Source organism: Enhydra lutris, unplaced genomic scaffold (assembly GCF_002288905.1).
Source record: "Enhydra lutris kenyoni isolate GAN:26980312 unplaced genomic scaffold, ASM228890v2 scaffoldscaffold123, whole genome shotgun sequence".
NCBI lineage: Eukaryota > Metazoa > Chordata > Mammalia > Carnivora > Mustelidae > Enhydra > Enhydra lutris.
The window spans coordinates 563,857-587,929 of record NW_019154207.1 but is presented as its reverse complement, the minus strand read 5'-3'; the positions used below and the strand labels follow the sequence as shown (position 1 = coordinate 587,929).

Genomic DNA, 24,073 nt, shown 5'->3' with positions numbered 1-24,073 from the left:
TTAAATCAGTTGATTTTAACATGAGAAAATTATCTAGGTGGCCCTGACCTAATCACACCATCCACCCTACTTTTTTTTAGAGAGGGAGAGAGGGAAGGGGAGGGAGAGAGAAAATCTTAAGCAGTCTTCATGCCCAGTGCAGAGAGCAATGCTAGACTTAATCTCACAATCCTGAGATCATGACCTGAGCCAAAATCAAGGGTCATATGATTCCACCCAGGCACCCCACATTATCCCTTTAAATAGTGGTCTACAGTCAGGTACAGAGAAATCAGAGATTAGAAGCACGAGAAAGAGTCAATGCACTATTGCTGGCTTGAAAATGGAGTGAGCCTTGTGGTAAAGAATGCAAGATATTATAAGCTGAAAAGAGCTCAGCTGATAGCCAGTAAAAAATATGCAGTATCACAGTCCTACAGCTGCAAGGAACTGAATTCTGAAAACACCTTGATGTCAGCCTTGTGAGACCCTGAACAGAAAGCATAATCATGCAGTGCAAGACCTCTGGTCTACAGATGTGTGAACTAATAAATGAATGTTTGGTTAACCTCAGTGTGTGGTAATTTGTTGTGCAATAGCAAATTATTATATCATGGGACACAAAATCTGCACTGTTAATAATTTTCCAATTTAATTCTTTCCAAAATCCTTGACCAACCTTTTCATCATTGCATATGGGTCAGAATAGATCCATACCTACATCTATGAAGAGTTGTATACAAAGACCCATATTAACCACATAGCATTCTACTTACTGGCAGCATGTTTCTTTTTCTTTTCTTTTCTTTTTTTTTTTTTTGACAGACAGAGATCACAGATAGGCAGAGAGGCAGGCAGAGAGAGGAAGGGAAGCAAGCCCCCCGCTGAGCAGAGAGCCTGATGTGGGGCTCGATCCCAGGACCCCGGGATCATGACCCGAATGAAAGGCAGAGGCTTTAACCCACTGAGCCACCCAGGCGCCCCTGGCAGCATGTTTCTTGCCCAGTGTTTTTCCAAGTCATTCCTTAGACATCCATTTACATCTATTGTCAACATACCAAGAAGATACATTGACAAACTTGATGATTGTTTTACCTTTCTTCTAACTGGTTATGAGGCCATACATAATGGTGGAGGGATAGAGACAATGAAATAGCAGGAATAAGTATGACATAATTTACTTGTGCCACTTTGATGTACCCAAGTCCAGTTTTTTAATCCATTTGCCAGTGCTCACACAAAACTTTACTATTTAACAGGGTAAATAGAAACAAGCTCATAATGGGTGTCTCATTCATACAGAAAATTAAATACTTCATGGCCAAGTGTTAAGTCTCTACCAGGGTCTTGTAGCAAGCCCAAGTGAGCACCTTCTCAAATGGATACTAACTGCTGAAAGAAGAGGGCATGGTTTGTTCAAAAACCCTAGGAGTATGTTTTTTAATTCTATTATTGGGGATTTTTAAGGCTACATAGACTCTGTATAGCAAGGATATAATAAAATTGGGTCTTCAGGGTCATGAGACTGAAGTGTCAGAGAAACTAGCACTATAGCCCGGACCTGCTGTAGTACTTTTCCTTTCTCTGGGTATCACTTAAAATTGGAAACCATATGGAGTCCAACCACAAAGCCAGTATGATATACATTGTCTCTAAAATCTAAGGTCCTGATTCCCACAGGCTAACCGGAGAAAGATCACCTGCAGGTAAATCAACTGTTATCCCTCCATGGCAGCTCCTTATCCTGGCTTCCCACCCTGGCAAGCATACTGTTCCTTTATGACACTGTGCTCCTGTGACATACAGTCTTCCACTGGAACTTTTTACAGCACAGATATCACAGTTGTTTAATTTCACTTTACAGAGCCTGTCTTCCTGGGGTTGAGAAGTTCCACTCCAGCCAAGGAGTTCTCCTTGGTGCTGGTAAAACCTGTTAGACAATTAAAATTATTTTTCCAAAGTTAATTATGTAGATAAGGGCTAAACTTCGGGAAAAACTTAAGGTTCCCAAATTAGTCCTTATTATTTATGCTTTTATTAAATACCTACTATTTGTCGGGTACTGTGTTGGGCACTAGATATACAAATATAAAATGGGCTGGATATGTTTTGAGATGCAAAGAATCCAAAAAAGTATTTCTCAGTTTTTAAAAACCACAGCCCAGGGACGCCTGGGTGGCTCAGTTGGTTAAGCAGCTGCCTTCGGCTCAGGTCATGATCCCAGCGTCCTGGGATCGCGTCCCACATCGGGCTCCTTGCTCATCAGGGAGCCTGCTTCTCCCTCTGCCTCTGCCTGCCATTCTGTCTGCCTGTGCTCGCTCTCTCTCCCTCTCTCTCTCTGACAAATAAATAAAATCTTTAAAAAAAAATAAATAAAAACCACAGCCCACAGTGAGAAATATATTTTTGTATCACAACTTATGTTACACACACACACATACACACAAACATCTGAAATACAAATGTCATATAATATTCACCATACCTGCAATGTGATATTCTCTATTTGCCTTTATTTTATCTTATTTCCTTAACAATTTGCAAGTCTTGATCCACTGAATTAATTTCAAGACCTATTAATTCATGGGAGAGTGTGTATCTTATATGGTACATATATTTATATTTTCAGGTACATATTTGATGGGAAGGTGGGAGTGGAGAACCTGAAAAGAGTCTCCATCTAAGCCACTTGTTCTCAAACTTAAATGTGCACAGGAATCATCTGGGAATCTTGTTAAAATGATCCTAACTCAGTAGTTCTGAGGTAGGGCCTGAGATTCTGCATTTCTAATTAACTCTCAAGTGATACTGATGAGCTGCTCCATGCACCACATGTTCACTAATAAAGATCTAAAAATCAGATATGTTTAAGTGTTGACTGAACTGCTAAAGTGGGGTCTGACAAGTTTCCTGGGAGAGAACTCCACCTAGGAGAGAGTTTGCAGATATTAACCTATAAGAATAGTGCAACTTAAAAAAAAAAAAAAGATTTTACTTATTTATTTATTTGAGGGAGAAAGAGCATAAGTTGGGGGAGAGGCAGAGGGACAAACAGTCTTCCCACTGAGCCCTGAACTCAACATGGGGTTCTATTCCAGGACCCTGAGATCATGACCTGAGCCAAAGTCAGACACTTAACCAAGTGAGTCACCCACACACCCCAGCACAACTTTATCACAGATATTTTTTCCTCCTCTAGCCTGTAATATCTGAATTTGATGAGGATATTCATGTATGCAAAAATGCACAAACTGAAAAAATACACATAAATTATCATTTTGCAAGTAACACTAGTGGGATACTCACAGGTAACTGAATAACTATAACTCAAGTGAGAAAAGAGCTTTGTTCACACTTCTATAAGGGTCAAGGATGGGTGGGCATTGGCTCTAGAGAAATTGATAGGGCTTTGGCACCTTAAGGCCTCCAGATCATTAGATAGTATCAGTAATAAGTACAGAACCCAGGAGCAAGGGCACAGTGCCCAGCAGACATGGACATATCCAGGAGACAATGGCATTCATCTTCTAGCTGCCTAGACTTGTTACTGGGCACAGATGAGACCTCCTTCAGTCCTGCTCCAAGTGTCTGAATTCCATCCATATACCTGCTGCTGCATGGGAATAGTGTGGGAGCCATACCATCACCACCAACCCCCCACACACAAGTATCTGATAGAGGCTGGGTTACAACAGAGCTCACATAACTCAGTACCTCATTTGATCCACTTGGCAGGTCCATAAAGCAAGTAATATCCCCATTTTACAGATAACAACATTGACGCTTACAGCAGTAGGTGTGGTATAACTGTCAGGTTGATTCCTCTAGCTATTAGTCCTAGAAAATGTGAGTTTTACCTATTTTTTCATGTTCTGACAACAGGAATTTTGTCTTCACTGCCCTCTTAAACTCACAGAACAGTTAAATCATTTACCATGTATTCTTTTCAGCTTTTAGTTATTTTTAAATTATGACAAACATAATTCATATATTTAGGAAAAAGAGATGAGTGACCAAAAAAGAATCACACCATGGTGGAAGCCATAGGATGGTACAGGACCCAAAAGGAGCAGCAGTGCTTATGGACATGGTTACAACTAGGGGAAGATATGCGGTTGGGCACGCCTGCAGAAGAATGCCATGGAAGTACCTAACCATGAGGTGATTGAACTCATTTCTGAGTATGGGTGAGACCTATTCTGGCTATCATGCAGGAAAAACCACTGCCCACTTTTTAGTGTAACACACTTTCAGAGTTTTCTCTGTGCAGAAATGCATTATGCAAGTATTATATTTTTACAAAAATGGGCTGATACTGCATATGCGGTTCTGAAATTATTTTATCTTTATTATTTTTGTAATGTACCATGAACATCTTTTCCATGCACATGGATGAAAATTCTCTACTGAATGGCAGAGAGCATTATAGCTGGATCAAAAGGCTGCTGGTAACAAGAGTGACACCTAAAACAAAATATCAGCTTAAGGTTAAAGCACATAGCCTGGCAAATGCCTACCAGGGAAAGCAGCATCAGCAATATTCTCATCAGAGAAAACAAAATTGAAGGCCAAAGGCATTAAAGATATGGGATATCATGTAAGCCTCTTTGGCCCCTACCTCCGCCCCTCACGCCCCTGACACCCCGCTGCCCCCTTGGGGCAAATGGATCTTGTACATCTCTTTGCATCCAGTGAAAACCACCCATTTTCTGTTTTTTTCTTAGCTCTTCCTGAGCCCTTGACATATCTCCACATTCTCTCACCATCTCCTCACTGCCCAAGTGCCTTTCCTGTAAGTCCTCCTGATAGTCCTTGGGGGAATCATCTGTCCCCCTGTCTGTTTTTCTTTTTGCTTTCCTGGGCACGTAATCTTCAGCTGGGCGCTTTTCGGCAGCCCGTGGTTCACTCTCAGCCTTTGCCAGGGATTTTGGCTTGCCCTCACCGTGTGCTTTTCCCTCATTGTTGGACATGCCCTGCTTTTCTTGCTTTCCCTCATCTTCTGGTTGTCCCCCATTATCTGGTTGTCCCTTATTCTGGAGCTTTCCCTCATGCCCTGGCTTCCCTTCCATTTCCAGCTTTTCTTCCTCATCTGATTTTCCTTCATCTTCAGGCTCTACTTCATCTTCAGGCTTTCCCTCAATTTCCAGCTTTCCTTCACTTTCATTGTAGAGTTTTTCCATGTTGAATTTTCCCTTCTTTTCCTTGTCCTGGGGCAGGGGTGGGGGGAGGGGTGGGATGGGAAGGGGAAGAAAAAACAAAGGAGACAAGGGAGACTGAGGACTTGGAGGTGGAAGGCAGATGCTGATATTACTGGCATTCTTCCCCTTGGCTGGGTTCCTCTGACTTCCCAAGCCCTCCAAGTGTCTTCAGCCCACCCCTTACCCCACAATTCATCCCACATGTGAGAGCCAACCATTTCCCTGGCAGCCCCTACCACCTTCTATACCATCCTTCAGCGTGGTGGGGTGGGCACAATATATGTGGTATGGAGGATAGGCAATGGGGTCCTCAAATTCTGCCCAAACTGTGCCCTCCACACCCTCCCCCCGTTCCTGTCCAATGGTCTCCCCCTTTTACTAACCTGCAGAGATTCTGGACAGGTTCCTCCTCCTTTTCTAGCCTTGCAGAGTGCTGGGGACAGACACACAGACCTGCAGACAGACAGGAGACAGGAGAGGGCCTGTGCACTCAGCCTACTTAAGTTTCTTTCCTGAATCTGAGTCCTGTTCAAGCAACATTTCCCTCTCCTATCTCCCCCACATCCCAGCCGCCATTAATTTTCAGGCCTCAGACTCCAGACCAGGATGCTTTCCAAATGGTTTGGGTGTCTGTGTCCTCCTCCGCTGCAGGCATGCCGCCCACCCTCTCCCCTTTTCCGCGGAGGTCAGTATTTCCTGTTAGGTACAGAGTGTGAGAGAGGGTTATTTCTAGAATATGTCTACATTTCACTGTCGCACTGCGGGGGCACCTCCCCGCATTTCAGGTCCAAAAATGGATGGAGGGCGCGGAGGAGGGGCGTCGAGGAGGCGGCGGTGGGGTGCTCCCTCCCCACCTGCCCACGTCCACGCTGCATCCCCCCTCCTCACCGACCTCCTGGACCCCCATCCCACTCCGCGCTGCTCCGGGATCCTACTCCCATCCACCTCTGACCGGGGCCGCCGGCAGCGCCCACCTTCACACTGACCTGCGGGGCCCGGGGCAGGCCTGCGCCTCCTCGGGCTCGCCGAAGCCCGCTCACCCCTCGCCCGCCGCCCGGGCAGCTCAGGGAGCTGGTTCCGCGCGGGCGACGGGAGCGGAGGGCGCAGGGACGCGACCGCAGGGCCGGCGAACGGGCGGGCGCGGGGGCTGCTGCCCACGTCGGCGCCCAGCCAGTCACGTGAGCGCCGCGTCACCGAGCTCGGTCCCCCACCCCGCCCCCCTTACCCCCATCCCCAAGGCACCAAGCAACCACACACGGTGGGGGGCGGCGTGGCAAAGGGGGAATCAAGGAGAGAGCAGGAGCCTGGAGGCTTCCAGACCGCAGGTGCTTTACCTGGCGCATCTCAGGCCCTCGCACTGCATCCCTCTGCGATATACGTCATTGCCAGGTGTGACCGCTGATCACAGGGACGGTACCCGACTTTGCCAGGAGCGCTCAACACCTGAGTCCCACAGGCTGCTTTCAAGACCCGCTCTGCCTGACTCCAGAGCCCAGACAGTAGTACCGCCAGGAAGCGGCACTGCCACCTTGAGCAGCTGTGTTCCTGGACCTCTTCTCTGTACCCATGTTCTCTCTCCCTGAATGATTTCTGTTCATTTCCCCCAAGCACAGATGATTCTCAAAGCTCCATCTCCAGGCTGTTCCCTCCCCTTAGCCCCAGACCCTCTTTGCCAACTGTCTATTGGATACCACTGCTTGAATGTCCCTGAGGGACCTAAAAATCCTTACACCCCAACCTTTTTTCTGCTACTTCCTCTCACCTTCTCTGTTCACTTCTCTTCACACTTGAAACTTGCGCTCCAATATTGGACCGGTTCTCATGTAGAATGTCAGACAGCTAAAAAAGAAAGCATTAAAGTATTTTTTAAAATGTGTCATAGATGAACTGATTTATCATAATCCTTTGTCTACTACACAGTCTTAGCATCTACCTTTTGTCCCTCTTTTCTTTCCTTTCCTCCCCTTTATTCCCCTTCCCTTCCCTTTCCTCTTTCATACTGTGAAATCACCACCCAACTCAAAAACTAGAAAATTGCCAAAACTATAGTTGTTACAGTGTAACAGCATATACTTGATTTTGACAATGTGACTATAATATGTCTTGATTTGGATCATGTTTATCCTAATTGGAAATAACTGAACTTCTTGAATACATAGATTAGTGTATCTCCTTATGAATAATTTTTAGCTTTTATTTGTTCAAAAATTCTGTCTTCTTGTTTCTATCTCTTTTCTCCTTCTGAGATTCCTATCATGCATAATTTAAATATGCTTCATTGTTTCTCCTGTTTCTTTTAGGTTTTGTTAATTTTTTCTCATTATTTTTACTTTTTGCTCCTCAGACTGGATAATCTCAATTCATCTATCTTCAGAGTAACTGATTCTTTCTTCTACATGCTCAAATATGCTGTCAAACCCCTCTAGTGAGCTTTTTACTTCAGTTATTTTCACTCCAGAATTTCTATTTTGTTCCTTTTTATAATTTCTATCTCTATATTCTATCTCTCCGCTGATAGTTTGTATTTGCTGAGGCATTTTTTCCCTCATATCCTTAGTCCTTTGTCCATGGCTTCCTTTAGCTCTTTGAGCATATTTAAGAAAGTTGATCTAAAACTTTTTTCTAGTTTGTCTAATACATGAACTTTTTTATACTCAGTCTAATAATTTTTTCCTTTCCTAGAAATAGACCATAATTTCTTGTTTCTTCATATACCTTACAATCTGTGCTGGAATTTGGACATTTTGTATATTAGAAAATGTCAATTCTGTAAATTAGATCCTCTCACTTTCCAGGTTTTGTTGTTGTTCTTTGTTGTTGGTTGTTTCTTTGTTTGTTGACTTTTAAAAGTACTTTTTGTAAATTCTGTATTCTTTGTCATGTGAGGTCACTGAAATCTGTGCCAGATTAGCTCAGTAATCAACTGGTATTTGGACAGAGTTACTTTAAATGTCTAGAGCCAACAGAAGAAAAATGCTTTCCCAGTCTTTGCAGATGAGCTCCAAGTTGAGATATTTTTAATGCTTTACTTTCTGCTTTTTCAGACCTTAAGACCAGCCCAAGGTGAACATTTAGGGTCTTCTCTGGCCTTTGCTGAGCATGTTTCCAATCTTGGTATGGACATATAGTATTTGATTTCTTTTATATAAAGTTTTTAAAAGTGCTTGTTTCTCCATGTATGTCTTTTCCCCAGCTTCTCATACTTATACTTGTCAGTCTGTCTATTTTTTTAATCATTTTTAAAATTTATTTTCAGCATAACAGTATTCATTGTTTTTGTACCACACCCAGTGCTCCATGCAATCCGTGCCCTCTCTAATACCCACCACCTGGTTCCCCCAACCTCCCACCCACCCACCTCCTCAAACCCTTCTGTCTATTTTTTATTCTAAATGTTGTTCCTTGCCCCAGGCTGCTTTGGTCAATACCTATGACCTTAAATGCTTTTGGCAAAAGTTACCCAGGAAGCTGCCCCAGTCCCAGTCCGAGGAATGCTCTGTCTCATGTGACAAATGGAAGTTTTTGTGCTGGTCCTTGAGAGAACTGCCAGGTAGACTAAGACTCACAACCACAATTCTATAAGAATAGAATCTGAATTCTTCCCTTAGGGGCTAGCAATCTAAATCAGGATATTAAGCTGCCATGTACAGACTGTTGAAAATCTGGGGCATGGTGGATGGTAGGTAAACAATTTAAAATTTCTTACCACAGAGGAGTAGTAGAAATTTCACTAAATTTCCCCTGATTGTTATAATTTTTATTTTAGTAGATTCCAGAGTTCTACAAAAGTTGATTCTGATACTTTTTGCCAGTTTATTAGTTGCTTTTAGGAGAGGGATCAAGTCTCAGAATTCCATTGCCATTTTCAGTAAGTTTACTTTTCTTTCTATTTCTATTTGTTAGTGTTGGTAGTTTGTGTCTTTATTGGAATTTGTCCCTTTCATCTATCTTGTCTTACTTACTGTCACACAGCTGTTCATGGTATTACTGTATAATCCTTTGTAAACCTTTAGAGTTAAGAGTCATGTCCCCTCTTTCATTCCTGATTTTAATAATTTGAATCCTTATCCTTTTTTTTTCTTGGTAGGTCTAGTTATAGCATTGTCAGTTTTTTTTCCCTTGTATTTTCAAAGAACCAACTTTTGGTTTTAGTGATATTCTCTATTGTTTTACTATTCTCTATTTCATTTATTTCCACTCTAATCTTTACTATTTCCTTCCTTATGATTTTTTTAAGCAATTTTTTCTAGTGCTTTAAGGTGAGAATTTAAATTATTGATTTGAGATTTTCATCTTCTTAATATAAGGATTTACATCTATAATAGTCCCTCAAAGCACTGCTTAACTATATCCCAAAAGTTACGGTTTGTTGTGTTTTCATTTTTATTCATCTCAAAGTAGTTTCTAATTTCTCTCATGATTTCTTCTGACTAAATGAAAATACACTGTTTAATTTATACATGTTTGTAGATTTTTCAGATTTCCTTATGCTTTCAATTACTAACTTAATTCCATTATTGTCAGAAAATATTATTTGTATGATTTCAATCCTTATAAATTTATATATGGTATTTTATTATCGCCTACTATATGGTCTATCCAAGAGAAAGTTGGATAGAATATGTATTTTGAAGCTGCTTGGAGTATTTTATAGATGTCTGTTATTCTAGCTGGTTTGATTTTATTCAACTGTCTTTTCTTTTTTTAAAAAAGATTTTATTTATTTACTTCTCAAGAGAGAGTGAGCGAGCACGAGTATGGGGTGGAGAGGGAGGGGCAGAGGGAGAAGCTGACTCCCGTCTGAGCAGGGAGCCCAATGTGGGACAATTCCAGGACCCTGGGATAATGACCTGAGCTGAAGGCAGATGCTTAACCGACTGAGCCACCCAAGTGCCCAACTGTCTTATTTTCTTATTGATATTCTTCCTACTTGTTCCATCAAGTTTTTAAAGTGTCATTTTGAAGTCTCTAGTTACTATAATCAAATTGTCTGTTTCTTCCCTTTTTTTTCTGGCAGTTTTTGCTTCATGTATTTTGACATTTATGTATGTTTACATATGTTTTAATATATTCTTGATGAGTTGACCTTGTCATTATGAAATACCTTTCTTGTTCTCTGATAACATTTTTGTCCCAAAGTCTATTTTGCCTGATATTAAAATACCCTTCTCATGGTATATATTTTTCCATCTTTTAACTTTCATTCTGTTTATTTCTTTGAATCTAAAAGTCTTTCTCTTGTAGATAGTATGGAGTTGGATTAATTTGTATTTAATGTAATCATGGGTAAGGTAGGATTTACATCTGCCATTTTATTATTTGTTTTCTATATGCCTATTATCTTTTTTGCTCCTTTATTTCTCCACTATTGCATTCTTTTTAAAAGACATTTTTAGTATGCCATTTTAATTCTCTTGTTGTTTTTTAAGAAGATTTAAAAAATTATTTTCTTAGTGGTTGCCCTAGGGATTAAAATTAACATCTTAAGACAATCTAATTTTGCCAATTCTAACTTAACTTCAATACTATTAAAAAGTTTGTTCTAATACATCTCCATTCCCTCCTTCCTCTTTTGTGCTATTATTGTCATAGAAACTACACATTTATCCATTGTATACCCATAAACCCTGTTTTATAATTATTGTTTTTATGTAGTTTTCCTTTAAATCAAATAAGAGTCACAAACATACATGTATACTCTCTGTATTAATTTTTTATTGTTGCTGTAACAAAGTACCACAAAGTTCATGGCTTAAACAACAAAAGTTTATTCTCTTACAATGCTGGAAGTTATAAAGTTTTTTAAAGATTTTTATTTCTTTATTTGACAGAGAGAGAGAGATCACAGGTAGGCAGAGCAGCAGGCGGGGTGGCAGGGGGAAGCAGGCTCCCTACTGAGCAGAGAGCCTGATGCGGGGCTCGATCCCAGGACCCTGAGATCATGACCTGAGCCAAAGGCAGTGGCTTAACCCACTGAGCCACCCAGGTGCCCCTGGAAGTTACAAATTTGAAATAATCTTATGGGGTTTAATCAAGGTCTTAACAGGGTAATTCTGCCTGTGGAAACTTTAGGAGAGCATCCATTTCTTTGCCTTCTCCAACTTCTAGAACTGCATTTCTTGATTTATGTCCACTGTCTCCATCTCCAAAACCACCAGCATAGCATATTCAAATGTCTCTGCTTCCATCATCACATTGCTTTCTTCCTCTTCAATGTCAAATTTCCTTCTGTTTTTCTTTGATAAGAACAGGTGTGATTGCACTTGGGCCCCACCCAGAAAACCCAGTATGATCTCTCCATCTTGAGATCTTTAACTTAATCCCACCTTCAAAGTCTATTTTTGCCATATAAGGCAATATTTATAGGTTTCAAGGTTTGGATATGAGTATCAGTGGGGAGGCCATTATTTAGCCAACCACTTTGTCTTTTATATTTACCTATTTTAGTTACCTGGCCAGTGGTCTTTATTTCTTAATGTGGATTCAAGTTACCATCTAGTGCCCTTTGATTTGAGCCTTAAGGACTCTGTTTAATATTTCTTATAGAACAGCAAAAATGTTTAAAAATTCTCTCAATATTTGTTATCTGAAAATGTCTTAATTAATACTTAATTTTTAAGGGAGAATTTGTTGGTTAAGAAATCTTGGTTAATATTGATTTTCTTCTGCATTCTGAAGATGAATTCCCACTGTCTTCTGATTTCCATGATTTCTGATTAGAAGACCACTGTAGATCAGTGTTTTTCATCAAATTTGAGAAGTTTGGTTATTGTATTTTCAAATGTATTTCCTCGTTGCTTACTTTTCCTCATCTCTTTCTGTGATTCCTGTTATGTCTATGTTGGTGTACTTGATAGTGTCCCAAGGTTCTGTGTATCAATATACTCTCATTAATTTTTGTTTCATTTTTCAGACTTGAAATATTTATTTATCTATTTTTAAGTTTAATGATTCCTTCTTCAGCCAGCTCAAGTGAATTTCTCATTCCCATTATTTTCTGTTCAATGGGGAAAATACTATATTTTCAATAAATAGTGTGGATATCCAGAAAACTGGATATCCACATGCAAAAGAAAGAAGTTGGGCACCTACCTTACACCACTTGCAAAAAGTTAACTCAAATGGATCAAAGATTTCAACCTAAGAACTAAAACTGAAATTTCTGGAAGAAAAAGGTGGAAAAAACTTCATGTCATTGGATATGACAATGATTTCTTGAATATGATACTCAAAGCATAGGCAACAAAAAGAAAATAAGTAAATCAGTGCTACGGACTGAATGTTTGTGTCCCACCAAAATTCACATATTGAAGCATGCTAGAAAAAGCCATTGTTGCCCTGAGAGAATTGTTAAACTCGATTGTGGTAAGGGCTCAGAAAGGAAAGAAGAGTGCTGGAAATAAAGTTTTCATCTTCTTAGAGATTAATACATAACCATGTATAGAATGTTGGTAGTGATATGGATGGTAAACACCATTCTGTGAGGTGTCAGAATGTGGAACATATTATTGGACAATGGAGAAAAGGCTACCCTTGTTATTAGGTGGCAAATAACTTGGTTGAATTGTATTCATATTTGAGTGTTTTGTAGAAGGTAGTACTTGCAAGCAACAAAAATGCATTTTTAGCTGAGGATATTTCTAGGAAAACTGTGGGAGGATCATCTTGGTTCCTATTGACTGCTTATCATACAATGTAAAAAGAAAGAAGTGATTGAAGAAGGAATTTTTAAGCTAAAAGGAACCAGAGCTTAAGGATTTGGAAAATCCTTGGCCCACCAAAATTGCAAAAATTTAAGAAAGGAAGTTCTAAGAGTATGGTGGAATAATAATTTGATAAGGAGATTAGTATGGGTGTGAACCACAATCTTAATCAGCCACTCCAGCAGAAACACTGCCAATCTGAACTGAAGATGACAAAGATGTTGTAGAATGAAGGAAGCTTTTCAATTTCTTTGATTCTTCAGAACAGGTTAATAAACCTATTCTGCTATGAACTTGCACTATTCAAGAAAAGTAAAGAATGGCCATGAATATAATTCAGAGATTATCAAGATCACCATCTTCAGTGTTGATAGGTCAGATAGTCTCTAACCGAAGCCATGCGTGGTCCAGAACCAAGGAACACAGCTCCCACCTGCAGACTACTGGGGATTTGTTCCTCACCTATCAGAGCTAATATGTGGGTAGGGACCCTGAAGACAGCTGATATGTAGGAAGGGTTACCACAGAGCTATAGCAGAGACAGCAACTCTAGGAGCTACTGGAATGATGTTGCCACTTCAGAGGGCCTGAAGGGCAGAACACTGAACCAAAGATTATTCTCATGCCTTAAGATCTAATGGGATTTGTCTTGCTAGGTTTTTGACTTGCTTGGGACCCATCACCCCTTTCTTCTTTCCTGTTTCTCCCTTTTGAATGGAAATGTCTACCTTATACCTGCCCCACTATTATATTTTGGAAGTACATAACTTATTTGGTTTCATAGGTTTGTAGCTGGAAAGTAATTTTGGTTCAGGATGAATTATACCTAGAATCTCACCGATATCTCATTTAGATAATATTTAGAAGAGATTTTGGACCTTTGACTTTAGAGTTTCTGTGAAATGAGTTAAAGCTTCTAAGGCTGTTGGGATGGAATGAATGTATTATGCATGTGAAAAGGACATGAATACTGGGGGCCAAGTTTGGACTACCATGATCTGAATGTTTGTGTCCTCATGAAATTTATATTTTTGAAGCCCTAATCCCCAATGTGATGGTATTTGGATATGAGATCTTTGGGATATAATTAGATTTAAAAGAGGCCATAAGGGTGAAACCTTTAAATGGGACCACTGTCCTTATAAAAAGAGGAAGAGACTAGATTTCTCTCTCTTTCCAATATGAAGGATCAGCAAGAAGGTGGGCATCTGCAAACCAGGAAGAGGGACCTCAGCTGACACTGAATTTTCCAGAACCCTTGATCTTAGACATCTCAGCCTCCAGAATGGCAGGAATAAAATGTTTGTTGTTTAATGCACCAAGTCTAATGCATTTTGTTACAGTAACCCAAACTAATACAATTGGAATTCATCAAAATACCATTTTGCGCATCAAAGAACACTATCAAGAAAGCTAAAAAGCAACCTACAGGATTGGGGAAAACATTTACAAATCATATGTCTATTTAAGGAGACTATATAAAGGTCTCCTACAACTCAGCAACAAAAAGAACCCAACTAAAAAAATGGGCCAAGAACTTGAATAGACATCTCTTCATAGAAGATAAGCAAATGGCCAAAGCATATAAAAAGATGCTCAGCATCGCTATTAGAGAAATGCTAATCCAAACAACTGTGAGATATGACTTCACACCCATTAAGATGGCTATTATAAAAAAAAAAACTCAGAAAACAATGTGTTAGTGAGGACATGGGGAAAATTGGAACACTTGTACTCTGCTGATGGGAATGTAAACTGGTGCAGCTGCACCAACATGCTCTTTACTCAAAACAAAACAAAACAAAACATAACATATCATTATCATATGTTCCAGCAATTCACTTCTGGGTATATACCCAAAATAACTGAGAGCAGAGGCTTAAATAGATATTTGCACTCCCATGCTCATAGCAACATTAGTCACAATAGTCATAAGGGAGAAGCAACCCAAGTGTTGCTTGGGAAATAAATGGACAAATAATATGCAATATATACATTCAATAAAATATGATTCAGCCTTAAGAAGGAATAAAATTCTGTTACACACTGTAATACAGGTGAACCTTGAAAATATTATGTTAAGTTAAATAAGCCAGACACAAAAAGACAAATTCTGTATTATTCCACTTACGTAAGAGTCCTACAAGAGTCAAATTTATACAGACATAAAGTAGAATAATGGTTACCGGGGCAGTGGGAGATGGAGAATGAGAAGTTTTTGTTTAATGGGTATAGAGTTTCAGTTTGAAATGATGAAAAATTGCTGGAAATGGATAGCAGTGATTATATTCCACAACAATGTGAATGTACTTAATGCTACTAAATTGTACACTTAACAATGATTAAAATATAGATATGGCATTATGTATATTTTTCTACAATAAAAATTAAAAACATGAACCATTTCAAAGTGAACAATTTAGTAGTATTTAGTGCATTCACAATGTTGTGTAGCCACCACTTCTAATTAGTTCCAAAACATTTCTATCACCCCAAAGTAAAACTGCTTACTCACTAAGTAGTTTCCCTCCTTTACTCTATCTACCCAGTCTCTGGTCACCAATTTGTGTTATATCCTGTCTTGGTCTTCTGATTCTGCCATATGAAATACCACAGATTGGGTGACTTAACAGAAATTAATTTCTCATAGTTCTGGAGGTTAAAATTCCAAGATCAAGTTGTCAGCAGGTTTGGTTTCTCTTGAGGCCTCTTTTCTTGGTTTGCAGATGGCTACCTTCTTGCTACATCTTCATATGGCCCTTTTCTTTTGAGCAAATCCTCTTGGTGTCTCTTTCTTTTCTCAGGAGAATACTTATTTGATTGGGGGCCCACACTTAAGACTTTACTTAACCTTATATAACTCCTTAAAGACCCTATCTCCACATATAGTCACATTGGGGGTTAAAGCCTCAACCTATGAATTTGGAGGGGACACAATTCAGTACCTAATAATCCACCCTCTGGCCCCCCAATACTCATCCTTCTCATATACAAAATATAAAATACATTTGTCCCATTCCAACAGCCCCCCAAATCTTAATCTATTCCAGCATCAACTCCAAAGTCTCATCTATCTAAATTAAGTCTTGGTGAGACTAGAAATATGATTCATCCTGAGGCAAAAATCCTCTTTAGCTGTGAGCCTGTGAAACTAAAGAATTTAAGTCCTTCCAGATATGATGGTGGATAGGCATGCAATATATATTCTCCTTTCAAAAGGGAGAAATCCATGATCATGAAGCTTTTACCATGCTTTCATCTAAGAGTTAAGGTTTTAGCTCCTAGGTTTATGTTTTTCACTCATTTTGAGATAATATTTGTATATGGTGAAGTTAAGGGTCCAGCCTTATTCTTTTGTATATGAATATGTAGTGTTCCCACCACCACTTGTTGAAAAGTATATCCTTTCCCCATTGAATGTTCTTGGCACCCTTGTTGACAATCTTTTGACTATGCATGTGTGGGTTTATTTTTGAGATGTGTATTTGATCTCATTGTCCTCTATGTCTGTCATTATGTCAATACTACACTATTTTGCTTATTGTAGCTTTGGTAACAGTTGCACTGCAATGAATGGATTCTTCTGAAGAGCTTCCAGTGGGAGCATTACCCTGCCCACACCTGTGACACCTGCCACACCTCCAGACCTGTGAGAGAATAAATTTGTATTGTGGTGGTTTTGTTTGTTTGTTACAGCAGCTACAGGAAACTGATACAAATGAGTATTTATTCTTATTTTCAACTTTCCACCTTTCCCCTGAAACAAGCAGATAAACACTCCCTAGTAATGGGATCAATTCAAAATGGCTAGGATGGACTCTCACAACCAAGGTTTTAAATTGGCAAGAGTAATGAAATTTTTATTCATTTTGATAAGGGAAAAATCTGTGTTCTAAGATGGCCAACTGAGTCAGCAAAAGAGTCCTAGCTCCTGCCCCGGGGCTCTTCCGGGTTCTTCTTTCTGCCCTGCTTCCTGTGCATGCCAGAAGTACCAAGTATGGGAAAATAGAAGCATATAAATTATCCTCTTTGTCTGTGCTCAGGGCTCAGACCTTTGGAGATCATTCTCCTCTGAGCCCGCAGGTGTTAAATAAACGTGTGATCCTCCAAAGTTTCCGAGTGCCACTTGGTTCTTCCATCAGGACCCAGACCAGGTTCTGTAACAATTTTATTGTTTATATCCTACATTGGAATGAGAGAAAAGCATTACACAGTCTTCAGTTGAGGAAATCATCTTAAGACATGTGAACCCTCCTCTTTAACTTTTATTCACAGTAGTGCTATATTTTGCATAAGGTTTAATATTTTTTACATAGTAAATATCAATTTTTCCCTTTATGGTTTCATCTTTTATTTTTCTAATGCTCAGATAGGCCTTCTCCTCTATTCTCTTTTCCCTGAATATAGACTAACATATATCTATATTCTCTTTTATTTATTTTACTGGTTTGTCCTTAATATAGTTGAGATACAAATGTATGCACAGGTAATTCTCAAACTCTAGTGTGCAACAGAATCACCCGGGAGTTTGTTAACATTGCAGTTACCTAGGCACCATTACTAAAGAGTAGTCTTGGGTCACAGGCCAGGATTCTGTATTTTAAACAAGCTCCACATGTGATCCTGAAGCATTTGATACACTAGCAAACTTGAAGAAACACTCACATATATTATTTTTTTAATATTTTATTTATTTATCTGAGACAGAGAGAGAGTGCACATAGAGGGAGGAGCAGAAGGAGAAGCAGACTCCCTGCTGAGCAGGGATCCTGATGCAGGACTTGATGCAGGGCTCCACCCCAGGACCCTGAGATCATGACCTGAGCCAAAGGCAGAGGCTTAACCAACAGACACCCAGGTGCCCTCACATATACTATTTTAAAAGGATCTCATGTATTGATTTTGAGGTATAATTCTTCCTCTTTGATATGTATTTCACAAGATCTATATGCTAGATAAGTGAAATGAATTGCCAAGGGTCACATAGTCAATCAGGGGTAGTGCAGAGAAATAAACCAGAGATACTTATTTCACAAATTATACTCAGTTGTTCTAAATTCTCCATGTACATCAGAATCACTATTTTTACAATGTAATGATCCCTTGGTCTCATTTCCAGTGAGTCTGATTCAACTGATTGGGAGTGGATCCTGAGTTCCACTTCAAAATCTAAGGTAATTCAAACCTGCTGCCAAGGTTGAGAAAGACAGTTGTCTCTTTAAAAAGGGCACAGTCGGGGCGCCTGGGTGGCTCAGTGGGTTAAAGCCTCTGCCTTCAGCTCAGGTCATGATCCCAGTGTCCTGGGATGGAGCCCCGCATCGGACTCTCTGCTCAGCGGGGAGCCTGCTTCCTCCTCTCTCTCTGCCTGCCTCTCTGCCTACTTGTGATCTCTGTCAAAAAATAAATAAATAAAATCCTTAAAAAAAAAGGCACAGTCTAGTGGAAACATAAAGCGTGATATATATGGGTTAATTAAGGTTGTAAGTGTTCCTCAGAACAAGTATTACTTAAAATATAACCCATGAGAAATTACACTAGTTACCAAGCATGCTTAGATATAGCCTTAAGAAAAACATGTACGGGCAACAGGCCTCTGGGGGAGAGGATGATATACTTCCTTAAATCCGAGCAGCTGGGGATGCCTCGCTGGCTCCGGGCGGAATGCTGCTGGCTTCACTTTTTCTGTTATCTCCCCTACTCTAGAGACCACCTGTGGCTAATCTGATGATCCCTTTGAATGTGCTTGCTCAACTATGAATTTTATATTGCTTGACCAGACATATCCTGCTTTTTTTCTTGCTTGTCTATAAGACTTATAATCAATGTATAACTCCTATTCCTTCTTGTTTATCTACAAAGCATATGATTAATGTATAGCCTTCTTTGGCTCCTTTGTTGATTACTAATATCTAGTAAATATGGGACTGAGGAGTTGTTCAGGGTGAGTCTTTTCTACTGTCGACCCCTGCTTCCTCTCTCTTGCGGCGGACTCCTTTGTGCCTCATTCTTCTCCCATGCACCATCAGGAAGCGGCAAAGGCACTTAAAAAGTACTTTCAGGGACGCCTGGGTGGCTCAGTTGGTTAAGCAGCTGCCTTCGGCTCAGGTCATGATCCCAGCGTCCTGGGATTGAGTCCCGCATCGGGCTCCTTGCTCGGCAGGGAGCCTGCTTCTCCCTCTGCCTCTGCCTGCCACTCTGCCTGTGCTTGCTCTCTCTCTCTCTCTCTCTCTCTGACAAATAAATAAACAAAATCTTAAAAAAAAAAAAAAACTACTTTCATATGTACATGAGGAGGGGAGTGCCCAAACCTGAACTAAAGCTGGGGATCTTCACTTTATCTAAGTCCAGAGATATCTGATGAACTTGCAGGATTTAGTGGGTGTGGAGTTAAACCTAGTTGTCTGAATTTTTAGCCAGTTCTTCAGGTGATTATGATGCAGTTGGTCTTTACAGCACATGTTGATAAAGACTGACTTATGTAACATTACAGTAAGTCCATGTGTTGAAATTGTTGCATAATGCTTTCTCTGTTGTGTTCCTTTTTCAATTGCAAGCTACAATCTGTAGGGAAAAAAAAATTACTTGCCCATAAATGATCAGAGGCAAACCTGAGCCTGGATTGCAGGACTCTTGACTCACCTATCCTTAACTGTTGTACCCTGCAACTTACCAGTCTCTACGCTATAAACCAAGGGTACCAGGACAAATTGGGCAATATATTTACTATGAAAGGCACAGTCTACTTAGGGACCACTGATTACTGGGTGATGGAAAATACTCTAAAACAAGGGTCCACCTACTAGGTCTCCAGACTCAGCCAGTTTCCCATTGCTCTGTGATTTTAGGTTTGTTGAGCACAGCCAAAATCAAAGCAAAGAGGAAAACTCCTTTGGATCCATGTAGGTTAGTATGAGTAGACTACTGGGGATTCTAGGGTTAGGATGTTATGGACATAAAGCCACCCCACACCTATGTATGTGCAGAATGAAACCTGTAGTAGTGTCTGCACAGAAAATGGAGAGTCAAGGAAATCGGCCATATTCATCAGAGGATGGAAAGGGTAGTCCAATTTTGAACACACTATAATGAGTGTCACTCAGATTTATCTAGGGGAAGGGATAAGGAAGAAAGTCCAAGAAAAACCATAAAGGGCTATTTGGGTTCCTAAGCAGCACTAGGGAAGTACCCACCTGGATTAAGTATAACTGCAAAGAAGGAAAGGGCATTCTCCACATTTCTGAAAGGGCAAAATGGGAATTCAGACCACTGAATGTTCAAGAGAAATCAGTAGGTCTTTGTCACTTTTAGGACTCCAGCACATCAGCAGTGGTGGGGACCAGTGGCATAGGTATAAGAAAGGTGTTACACAGGGGCATCTGACTTCAGCTCAGGTCATGATCTGGAGGTCCTGGGATGGAGCCCTGTATTTGGCTCTCCACTCAGCGAGGAGTCTGCTTGTCCCTCTGCCTCTCCACCGCCCCCCCGCCCCGCACTTGTGCACATGCTTTCTCAAATAAAAGAATAAAATCTTTCTTTTTTAAAGGTGTCACCCACTTGGCATTCAATTAGACTTGATGGTAGACTTACTTCATGGGCTCTTCTCTAAATATGAAGAGCACCTGAAGGGTGCATCTGTTATCTTCATTTATAGATTAATAGGCTGACTGTAAAGAAATGTATCTGTAATAATGACGAGGTTTGTGCTTCTAAATAAGAGATCTTATTATAAGATGTAATATAATATTTATGTGTCTTTAAATTATGTCTCAAGTAATTTTTTCTCCATTCCCTTTATAAGCCAACTGGCAAGTTTTTGTCCTCTTACTTCTTTTCTGACACATATAATACATACGTATTCATTTTGGAAAAATGAGAAAAAGCAGGCAATCAAGAAAAATTAAAGAAAATAAGAAAAAAACATTCTGATACATATATATAATATGCATGCTTTTAAATGAGATAGTATATTTATAGACTGCTTTTTAAACTGCTTTATTACCTTCACAGTATGTAATAAACATCTTTCCATGCAAGTTGATGAAACTCCCCTGCTGACAGAAAAACTTCCAAAGTCAAAATGAAATTTTCAATCAGAAAAATGACAGAACACCACATGTTCACAGCAAAAGGTACAGCAAGAAAATGCAACTTTGGGAAGCAGGGGGTTTATTATTATTAACCTCAGCATTCAAGGCATAAGGCAAAACTCATCATGATGGTCATGGTGAGGGGGATCACCTATAAGAATACGTAAACTGTACCTCAACTGAAGCTCCCTAATTTTCCTCCTTAGCTCTCTCATCTCCTCCATGAACCGTTCCATATCATCTGCATCTCCATCTATCATGTCAAGGTTATTGACAAGCCTATTGGGCATATCCTCTCTAACATCATGGGCAGGTGGGGCCCAGCCCGCTCTAATATTTCCTCCAGGCTCCTGGTCTTCACCACCTCCCAAAGGGTGAGCTTCGTTTTCATTCTGCACCAGAGCCTGCTCGTCTCCTTTGCTTTCCTGGGGGATATTTTCCATTTTGAGATTTTTTTCCTGCTTATTCTTCCTAGGAGATAAAAAGCAAGAAGAAGGATGGAATGCTTTGTAACAACAGGATTCAGAGCTCTGTCAGAAAAGGTTTTCCCATTTAAGCGACTTCTTGCGCCCTCTAGGGGACGCCCCACACCCAGCCCTCCTCCAAAGTCCACCATTTTCCCCGTAAATTTTTCCTTAGGCCACTCCTCGAACCTCCTGCACTTAACTCGGACACGAAGGGCAGTGAGTCCTCCAGATTCCGTCTTAACCCCTGATAACCCTACACCAGAGGTTCCCAAGCAGCCTCCTACCTGCAGGGATCAGAAGCAGTCTTCCTCTCTTAGCTTTGAAATCTGCTGCACCAACCGACCTAAAGACCTGCAGACAGAAATGCGACAATGACCAGGACTGATCATTTGATTAAAAGACCAGTATCAGGGGCAGGCACCAAGTTCGTTGTTGATTCAGGCCTCCATTAATCAAATGTTGCCACCTTCTCTTTCTCCTCTCTCCCGGCTTCATTTCCTGCCCTTTGATGTACTAACACCGCTCTCCAGAAACAGGCATTGTAATAAAAAAAAATCAAACCAGTTTCACCTCTTCTTTAGCCCCTTTACCCCGTCTCATCCTTCCCGTCACCTAATTACCATTTCTCAAATGCAAATGCTGGGCGGGGGAGTCAAAACACCTTGCCAGATGGTGACGTGGTTTATTTATTAAGAAATTCAGTGTGGTTGGGACCCACTAGACTTTCTGGAATTCACCCTCCTTTTACTGCACCATTTTATGCACCAAAATGGACGAAGGGCGAAGAGGTAGTGTGGGCATTGCAAACCTGGACCCGCTGAAGTCTCAGCGCTTTGTCTTGCTTACCCCAGGGTCTGCAAGCGGCGCCTACGCTCACACTGACCTGCAGCGGTCAGAAACAGTTTCTTGCTCCCCGACTGTATCTCAGTCAAAAAGCTTCTGCTCGATGCGTCCTCCGCAGAAGGAAAGTGTTTCCCGAACCTAATCTCTGTCCCTATCCTCTGCAGCAACCATCATCTCCGCCCCGCTCCCCTCCCGCCCCCGCCACCCCTGCCACAGTTTGCCGCAGCCCACCATTTCCGGCTCCAAAATGGACGGACGGTGGAGAACAGATTCCAGAACCGAGGCCTAGACCCGCGGCGGAGTCCGCGACCCTCTCCCGTCGTCCTGGAAGAATCAGGCTGTCTCCTCGCTGTCCCCTTCTCGGACCCTTCCCTTCCGGATGCCGGATCGCCCAGCACATCTCCACTCCTAGGACATCCTAACTGATACCCATTCCCAACCCTTGGCCCCTCTGGATCTCCTCCCACCAAGCCCTCCATTTCTTGAACCATATAAATGGGTACTGGGTAAGGGGTAGAGAGAATCCAGTCTTGAACCCGCTCTGGTTTTAACCCTCTGCCATCCAGTCAGCGCCCACTAACCTGCCGCGGATCAGGGTCAGCTTCTACGACTTCCTCCTTCCCTGGGCTACAGGCTCGCCTGCCTTCAAGGCAATAGCGAGACAGCGCACAGCCGCAAACGACTACCAGACTGCAACTAGGAGGAGACACGGATCCACGCGTCAGCTCTAGGTCTCGTAAGGGCCACGTCATTGTGAGCTCAGATACCCAATTATGGTTCCCACCTGCATTGCGGCAAGAGGGTGGGGGCGGGAGCGTAGGCGGGGCCCTCTTTTTCTTCATCCCTGCCTTCTCGCCACTACAACCCATCCCTATTTTTTCCTGTTTAGCAATCTTTAAGACCAAATGGGTCAAATATTTTGTAGTGTATATTTGCCTTTCCCCTGATATCTGCTGGAGCCTTTAAATAATTACTTCGTTATCTTCTAAACCATTAAATGCCCACTTCTCTCCCCTCCACTCCCCAGCAAGTAAAACCCAGAATTACCCGTTAACAGGGAGGCAAGGAATTCTGGAAAACACATAGAAAGTGACATTAAAAAAAAACAACAACCAAAAAACCAAAAAACTTTTACTTTATTTCCCTTTCTGGGTTTTTTTTTGGGGGGGGGGAGGGTGATTATTTTTGTTTCCCATTAGCATGCATTCCATTTTTGGTTGTTATAATTAGACAATACAATTATTTTCAGTTAAAAAATAGGATTTCGAGTTGTAAAATCTTGACAACCTCTTTCTCCTGCGGGTGGAATCACCCTGTAAATATAGACCCTTCAACAGCACCTCCTATTAAGGACTTTAAATTATAAACTTAAGCTGATGGTTCCTCTTTTAAAGGGTCTTTTGAGGTCTTTCCATGAGGTGAAACGGTGAGTATATATACACATATATACAATATATCAGCTTTATTCCTGCCTCAAGAAATATACTACTCACATTTTACTCTAAATCGTCCAAATATTTTCCTTTAAAATAAAGATAATACACATACATACATTCCAATATTTATATGTACTTGGGCTATTTGTAATTTTCTCTATGACAATGTTGACTGAGCTTCTTTGTACATAGTTTTTTAAATACTAATATGTATTAAATTAAATTCCTAGGACTGTCATTGAAATGACTATGGATGCTTTTAATTGTCATGGAAATCAGCCTTGAAAAATATTGTCTCAATTTGGCATCTATAACATATGAGCATTCCTTTTTTTCTCATGAGTATACCAACACTGAGTA

At 40.7% G+C, this 24,073-nt stretch overlaps 2 protein-coding genes across 4 annotated transcripts; both read right to left on the bottom strand.

Moving 5' to 3' along the window:
• Positions 1–4,556: 4,556 nt before the first annotated feature.
• On the bottom strand, positions 4,557–6,540 carry LOC111139900 (transcription elongation factor A like 6). Of its 2 annotated transcripts, none has more exons than XM_022492328.1 (3): positions 6,512–6,540; positions 5,561–5,630; positions 4,557–5,186 (listed from the first exon to the last, which is right to left on the bottom strand). In XM_022492328.1, the coding sequence occupies exons 1-3, from the start codon at positions 6,538–6,540 to the stop codon at positions 4,557–4,559; spliced, it is 729 nt and encodes a 242-aa protein (XP_022348036.1). The 2 variants fall into 2 exon arrangements, with proteins under 2 accessions (XP_022348036.1, XP_022348037.1); XM_022492329.1 differs by lacking the exon at positions 6,512–6,540 and adding an exon at positions 6,152–6,237.
• Positions 6,541–20,483: 13,943 nt separating this feature from the next.
• LOC111139894 (brain expressed X-linked 5) lies at positions 20,484–22,975 on the bottom strand. 2 transcript variants are annotated; one of them, XM_022492319.1, is made up of 3 exons: positions 22,859–22,975; positions 21,719–21,785; positions 20,484–21,438 (listed from the first exon to the last, which is right to left on the bottom strand). In XM_022492319.1, exon 3 carries the CDS (start codon positions 21,408–21,410, stop codon positions 21,069–21,071), a length of 342 nt encoding a protein of 113 aa, XP_022348027.1. In that variant the 5' UTR covers positions 21,411–21,438; positions 21,719–21,785; positions 22,859–22,975; the 3' UTR covers positions 20,484–21,068. The 2 variants fall into 2 exon arrangements, with proteins under 2 accessions (XP_022348027.1, XP_022348028.1); XM_022492320.1 differs by lacking the exon at positions 22,859–22,975 and adding an exon at positions 22,281–22,466.
• Positions 22,976–24,073: the final 1,098 nt, after the last annotated feature.

What these genes read in the sequence shown, in the direction of transcription:
- LOC111139900 (XM_022492328.1), bottom strand. Translation starts at nt 6,540, where the DNA reads ATGCAGTGCGAGGGCCTGAGATGCGCCAG. An exon ending in GAGGGCCTGAGATGCGCCAG is followed by an intron (nt 5,631 to 6,511) that starts GTAAAGCACCTG and finishes GTCTGTCTGCAG; the next exon opens with GTCTGTGTGTCTGTCCCCAG. An exon ending in CCTGTCCAGAATCTCTGCAG is followed by an intron (nt 5,187 to 5,560) that starts GTTAGTAAAAGG and finishes CCCCTGCCCCAG; the next exon opens with GACAAGGAAAAGAAGGGAAA.
- LOC111139894 (XM_022492319.1), bottom strand. Translation starts at nt 21,410, where the DNA reads ATGGAAAATATCCCCCAGGAAAGCAAAGGAGACGAGCAGGCTCTGGTG.